This window comes from Silene latifolia, chromosome X, assembly GCF_048544455.1.
Source record: "Silene latifolia isolate original U9 population chromosome X, ASM4854445v1, whole genome shotgun sequence".
In the NCBI taxonomy this organism is placed as follows: Eukaryota; Viridiplantae; Streptophyta; class Magnoliopsida; order Caryophyllales; family Caryophyllaceae; genus Silene; species Silene latifolia.
The window spans coordinates 154,219,818-154,225,891 of record NC_133537.1 but is presented as its reverse complement, the minus strand read 5'-3'; the positions used below and the strand labels follow the sequence as shown (position 1 = coordinate 154,225,891).

Sequence of the window (6,074 nt, the reverse complement as noted above, 5' to 3'; positions counted from 1 at the left end):
CTATCTATCTCAATTCATGCTAGTGTCACAATTGTTGGGGTTTGAAGTTGATGAGTCTAAACTAGTGAAAGCAATAAAGTAAAGCAAGCAATAAAAGATGTAAACAAATGATTAAAAACACTAGGATGTCATGGATTCATAGGGGGTTCATGATGGTGATCATACAAACATGTTTCTATAGTTGCAAGCAATTATAGTTGTAGAGGAACCGAGTTAGTTTATGTCTTACGGGTCATAGGTGTTGGAGCTTGTGTCCTCCACGGTTAGTGTGATAACGTATATAAATCTCTTATAGGTTCACAAGGGTATACTTCGTATTTTATCAGTTGATTAACGATTACTTAATAACGGTTGGCTTGCTACTAGAAGTTTGACGTTATTATCATACTGATGGCGGTGATCAACTGGTCCCTAAAAGTCACACCTAAAGGATGTGTTTGAGAGATGTGATTGTATGAAAATATAATCACATTGATGCCTTATATGACTAAAAGGTTAGTCCATGTATTTGATTAAACAGTTAGTCAATGGGATGATGAGACGATTATTTAATTCAATTAAATAATATTAGCTGAGACGAATTAACTGTTAATTCGTAAATTGAATATAAACAGTTATATTTAATTATTGTATATAATGTTAGCTTAAACGAATTAAGATGTTAATTCGTAATTAAACGTAATCGGTTATATTTAATTAGCAAATTATAAATATGCGATATTTATAGTTGAAGTATATATTATACGAGATTGTCATAATAAATTATTACAGACCGGTATTAATAATTCGACTACAAGCTGTTGTGTGTGGACTTATTAAATACGTGATGAAATAAATGACAATTGAGAAAATATACGCATTTTATACAATACAAAATGAACCGAAAATAAGGAGATTTCTCTCCTTATTTGGAGTCACTCGGTCAAACAAGAAAAACAAGAAAAAAAGATCTTCCCTCAATCTCTCCTATTTCGGTTATAAGAGGTGAGTAGGGAGATCATTTTTGGACTTAATTTTTGACCTAAATTCTTTCATCAAAATAACAAAAAACCTAAAAATTAATCATCAATTTTGGGGATCTCATTCTAGCAAATTGAGGGGCATTTCTCTTAGCATCTTGGGTGCAACAATTAGGAGAATATCAATTCGATATTTGTTCTTAGGCCATATTTGCTAGGACTAAAGGTCAATTCTAAATCTCTAATCTTTTTGTTTATGCACTTTCATTTATGACTTGTATTACATAATTATAATTTCGTTATAATCCGAAATTTTATAGAGGAAGTATACCGATATTTCCCACAAGTGGTATCAGAGCATAGGCCACGAAATTATTTTATATGTTTTTCATAAATGAATTTAAACAAAATCAATTTGAAAAAAAAAAAAGTTCATTTCGGCCGAAATGTTTTTTTTTTTTTTTGCCGTGAGCAATTTTTTTTTTTTTTTTGCTTTTTGCCGAAATGATTTCTGTTTTTTCATGCTTTGTTCCATTTTGATTTATTCATATTATTGTTTTAATAGGTTAAGATGATAATATGATAATTTTGTAGATGTTTTGATTTAATAAGCATTAAATTGAAATGTAAATGGAATAGTTTTGATTTATGATGATTATTTGTTTTTGCTATATAGTTTTTGGCACACATGATGATTAAATTGTTGTTTAAGGATCATGATTCATTAATTTAAATGTTGATGATTATGCCAATCTTGTTCTAATAGCAACTTTAAACAAATTTGTATTGGATAATGCTTAAATACAACCCAGTGGGTTGTATTTAAGAAACCAAAAGAGGAAATAAATTCTTAATATATGCATTAATTGTATTGGTTAATATGTAATTTAGTTCTTAATTCCTAAATTAAATTAGAAGCACTGTGCTAGGCCTAGAAGCTTTGTCTAAGTCTTCTGTCATCTCTTCTGATGAGGGTGTAAAGCACTCGAGAATCTTTGTGACCTTGGGCACGATCATGTGCGGGGATCCTGCATTCGAGGTTAATGATTCAGAGGTGGAGATTTGTGAGGATGTTGGCTCTGATTGTCACATGCTAGGTGGTACCTCACCCTCTCAAGAGATTTCAGGTGACTTGGAAGAGTCTATTGGCTCAGAATGCACTGTGCTAGGCCCAGATGCTCTGTTTAAGTCTACTGTCATCTCCTCTGATGAGGGTGTAATGCATTCGAGAATCTTTGTGACTCGGGCCTCCTCCCATGCGGGATCTTTCTTTGTTACTAAGGTTAATACTTCAGTGGGGGAGATTTGTGAGGATTTTATTGTGATCCCTGCTATTCTTTCCTCTGCTAGTTCTCAAGTAATAGCTTTGGATACTACTATGGTTTCTGTCAATGAGGCTCTTATAGAGGTGGATCCCCCTGATAAGCAAGTCACATGATCATATCCACTTGGAATATAAGAGGGTTCAACAAGCCTGTTAAGCATTTAGAGGTTCTTTCTTTTATTAAGGAAAATAACATTGATGTTCTTGGTTTATTGGAAACTAGGGTAAAGAAAAATAAAGCCCATAGGATTTTGCAGTCTAGATTCAGGAGGATGAACTCCTTTACCAACTATAATGCTCATTATAATGGTAGAATTTGGATTCTCTGGAATCCTGTCACTACTTCTGTTAGTATTGTTGAGGAGCATGCTCAGGTTGTTCACTGTCAAGTGAGACATTTTGCTACTGGTAGGACTTTTCATCTATCAGTTGTCTATGGTTCCAAAAATGCTAGTTTAAGGCAGCAGTTATGGCAGTCCTTGTCTGATTTTGCTGTAACTGGTGGTCCTTGGGTCACTATGGGGGATTTTAATGTGGTTAGGCATTTCACTGAAAAAATCAGTGATACTCCTCCTGTTTTCTCTGAACTAGCTGAGTTCAATAACTGCCTTTTGGATTGTGGTCTAGATGATCTTCAAGGCACTGGTGCTGATTTTACTTGGTTCAATAAGCATGACATCTCCTCCAAGGTTTATTCTAAACTGGATCGGGTTATGGTGAATTCTGATTGGTTTCAGCATTACCCCCAAACTTCTGCTCAGTTTAAACCACCTGGAGTTTCTGATCATTGCCCTGTTATCCTGTCTTTTCACAATGATCCTCTCCCCAAAAAGCAATTAAAATTCTTGAATTGTTAGGCTACTCATCCTGACTTTCTTTCTATTGTTTCTGATGCATGGAGCTGCAGGGTTCGGGGTAATCCTATGTTTAGATTGATGGAGAAACTTAATAAGGTTAGACTTGGCCTAAAGAATTTACATAATGTTGAGTTTTCCAATATTGGTCAGAGGATTAAAGATAAAAAAGTGGAACTAGCTCAATGTTTTGAGGATCTTCAGAAGTATCCCTTGTCTGAGGCCCATATTAACAAGGAAAAGTTGATTTCTGATGATTTCCTTAAGCTTAAGGAGGCTGAGACAAGTATCTTAATTCAGAAAGCTAAACTTCATGATATCAAGCACAATGATTTTTGTTCTGCTTATTTTTTTTGCTAAGATAAAAGAGAGAGAACAATGTCACATGATTGGTACCATTCAGGATATAAATGGTGTTCCCTGCTATGGTCCTCAGGATGTTGGTGCTGCTTTTGTGGAATATTATGAGAAGCTTCTTGGATCTTCTGTCCAAACTCATGCTATTGATCCTGCTATTATCTATACTGGTTGTTGTGTGGAGAATCAGGATCATGAGTCCTTAATTGCTCCCATTACTAGGGTGGAAATTAAGAATGCACTTTTTTCTATGGGCTCTAATAAGAGTCCTGGTTTGGATGGATTTTCTGCTGGGTTTTTTAAAGCAGCCTGGTGTGTAGTAGAACATGACTTTTGCACTGCAGTTGAAGATTTTTTCAGAAAGGGTTTTATGTCTAAGCAGGCCAATGTCACTATTCTCTCCTTGATTCCTAAGAAGGCTACTGTGCAAACTGTTAAGGACTTTAGGCCCATCTCCTGCTGCTCTATTATCTATAAAACCATCAGCAAAATTTTAACCAACAGACTCCAAACTATCTTACCTAAGTTGATTGGTGCTGAACAAGCAACTTTTGTTAGAGATAGGAGCTTGTTTGAAAATATCATGCTTACTCAGAGGTTGCTTAAAGGATATGACAGGAAGAATTTGACTCCCAGATGCATGCTAAAGGTTGATATCAGTAAGGCCTTTGATTCTTTATAGTGGGGGTTTATCCAAATTATGTTAGAGTCTCTAAAATTTCCTGCTCTCTTCATAAAATGGATAATGGGGTGTATAACTGGCTCGTGGTTTACTCTCAAGGTTAATGGTTCTAACTTTGGATTCTTCAAAGGCAAAAGTGGTGTTAGGCAAGGTGATCCTCTCTCACCTAGTCTTTTTGTTCTAAGTATGGAGATTTTGTCCAGATGCCTTAGAGTTATGAACAAGGAACATAATGTCTCCTATCATCCTAAGTGTGTTAAGCTGAGCCTTAATCATCTGATCTTTGCCGATCATCTTATGATCTTTACAAGAGGAGACTTGCCTTCTGTTCAAAAAGCTGCTGATGTTCTTTATCTTTTCTCTACCTGGTCTGGTCTTGTTGCAAATTTTGAAAAAACTGAAGCTTATTTTGGTGGTGTCCCTAGTTGCTTGAAGCAGCATATTCTTTCTGCCATTGGTCTAAATGAGGGCTTGTTCCCTTTTAGATATCTTGGCATGCCTGTCAATCATGCCAGATTGACTTGCAGCATGTATAAGGGCCTCTCCCTTAGAATTACTGATGTTTTGCATAAATGCTCCAATAAGTTTCTCTCTTATGCTGGAAAAATCCAAATTATAAACTATGATTTTTGGTTTGGGTAATTTCTGGAGTTGCAGCATCTTTCTTCCCAAGCATGTCTGCCTTTTTATAAATAAAGCTTGCAGACAATTCCTTTGGGGTGCTGGCAGTTCCAGGAGAATGTCTTTTAAGAGTTGGTCTTCCATCTGTGTTCCTTGGTCTGAGAGAGGATTTCAGATTAAGGATATTTCTTCCTGGAATAAGGCTACTCTCCTGAAATGGCTCTGGCATATTGATAGAGGGACTGGTTCTATTTGGTGCAACTGGATTAGGAGCTATTTTCTTGTTGATACTCCCATTTGGTCCCTGCAAATTAAGGAGTTTCATCCTGAAAGTCTTCGCAGTATTCTCAAGGTTAGAGATATGTGTGCTGAACAGCTGGGAGGTATTCACAAGGTGCAGGATCTGTTGCTTTCCTGTTCAACTCCTCGTGGGTTTTGCATCAGTAAAGCTTATGAGGTCCTTAGACCTAAGCTTCCTCCTCTGCAGTGTTATAAAGCTGTCAATTCTGGGTGTCTTCTACCAAGGCATAAGGTCGTTCTCATGTTAGCCGTTCAGAGGAAACTTGCCACGACTGATCTACTAATGGCACGAGGTATACCTATTCCTAATAGATGCTCCCTTTGTAGGGAGGCTGCTGAGAGTTCTCGTCACTTGTTTTTCCAGTGTTCTTACTCTAAGGCTCTACTCTTGCGTGTTAATTCTTGGTCTAGTATATCTTCTCCTAGCTCTCAGCTTAGGGGCATCTTAACCTGGGTTCATCAAAGTAAGGTGTGCAGATGGAGGAAGAGATGGGCGTATGGTAGCATTGTAGCTACGGTTTATACTATTTGGGCTGAACGGAATCGCAGAATTTTTTGTGGCCTTGGCAGGCCTATTAGTACTCTTTTGAGGGACATTCAGTCAGTAGTAAGTGCTGCGCTACTTTTCAGGTCTCCTATGATCAATCATGAGATCATTGAGTCTTCTATTAGTAGTAGTGTTCCTACTTTTCCCTTATAGAGGATATGCTTTTGTAAGATCACTCATGTATCCTTTTTTGAATATATGAGAACTACCCTTCTTGCAAAAAATAATAATAATAGTAGTAGATTTAGCTTTGCTATTGATAAGGGAGTGGGCGCCCAGATTGTATCGCGGCTGCCCACCAATTTCTTGTAAACTTTTGACTAATTAAAAAAATTTGTGTTTTATTATAATAATAATAATAATAATAATAATAATAATAATAATAATAATAATAATAATAATAATAATAATAATAATAATAATAATAATA

At 36.1% G+C, this 6,074-nt stretch overlaps 2 protein-coding genes across 2 annotated transcripts; both read left to right on the top strand.

The window, feature by feature from the left end:
• The first annotated feature begins 2,393 nt into the window (after window positions 1-2,393).
• On the top strand, window positions 2,394-3,497 carry LOC141618618 (uncharacterized). Its single transcript, XM_074435713.1, has 2 exons — window positions 2,394-3,085; window positions 3,191-3,497. The coding sequence occupies exons 1-2, from the start codon at window positions 2,394-2,396 to the stop codon at window positions 3,495-3,497; spliced, it is 999 nt and encodes a 332-aa protein (XP_074291814.1).
• Window positions 3,498-4,239: 742 nt separating this feature from the next.
• On the top strand, window positions 4,240-5,797 carry LOC141618617 (uncharacterized). Its single transcript, XM_074435712.1, has 2 exons — window positions 4,240-4,814; window positions 4,906-5,797. Exons 1-2 carry the CDS (start codon window positions 4,240-4,242, stop codon window positions 5,795-5,797), a joined length of 1,467 nt encoding a protein of 488 aa, XP_074291813.1.
• Window positions 5,798-6,074: the final 277 nt, after the last annotated feature.

Bases quoted from the DNA above. Each gene is read 5' to 3' on its own strand.
- LOC141618618 (XM_074435713.1), top strand. From the start codon at position 2,394: ATGATCATATCCACTTGGAATATAAGAGGGTTCAACAAGCCTGTTAAG. The intron at 3,086-3,190 runs GTCTTTTCACAA...ATGGAGCTGCAG, and splicing joins GATCATTGCCCTGTTATCCT to GGTTCGGGGTAATCCTATGT.
- LOC141618617 (XM_074435712.1), top strand. From the start codon at position 4,240: ATGGGGTGTATAACTGGCTCGTGGTTTACTCTCAAGGTTAATGGTTCT. The intron at 4,815-4,905 runs GTAATTTCTGGA...GGGTGCTGGCAG, and splicing joins AACTATGATTTTTGGTTTGG to TTCCAGGAGAATGTCTTTTA.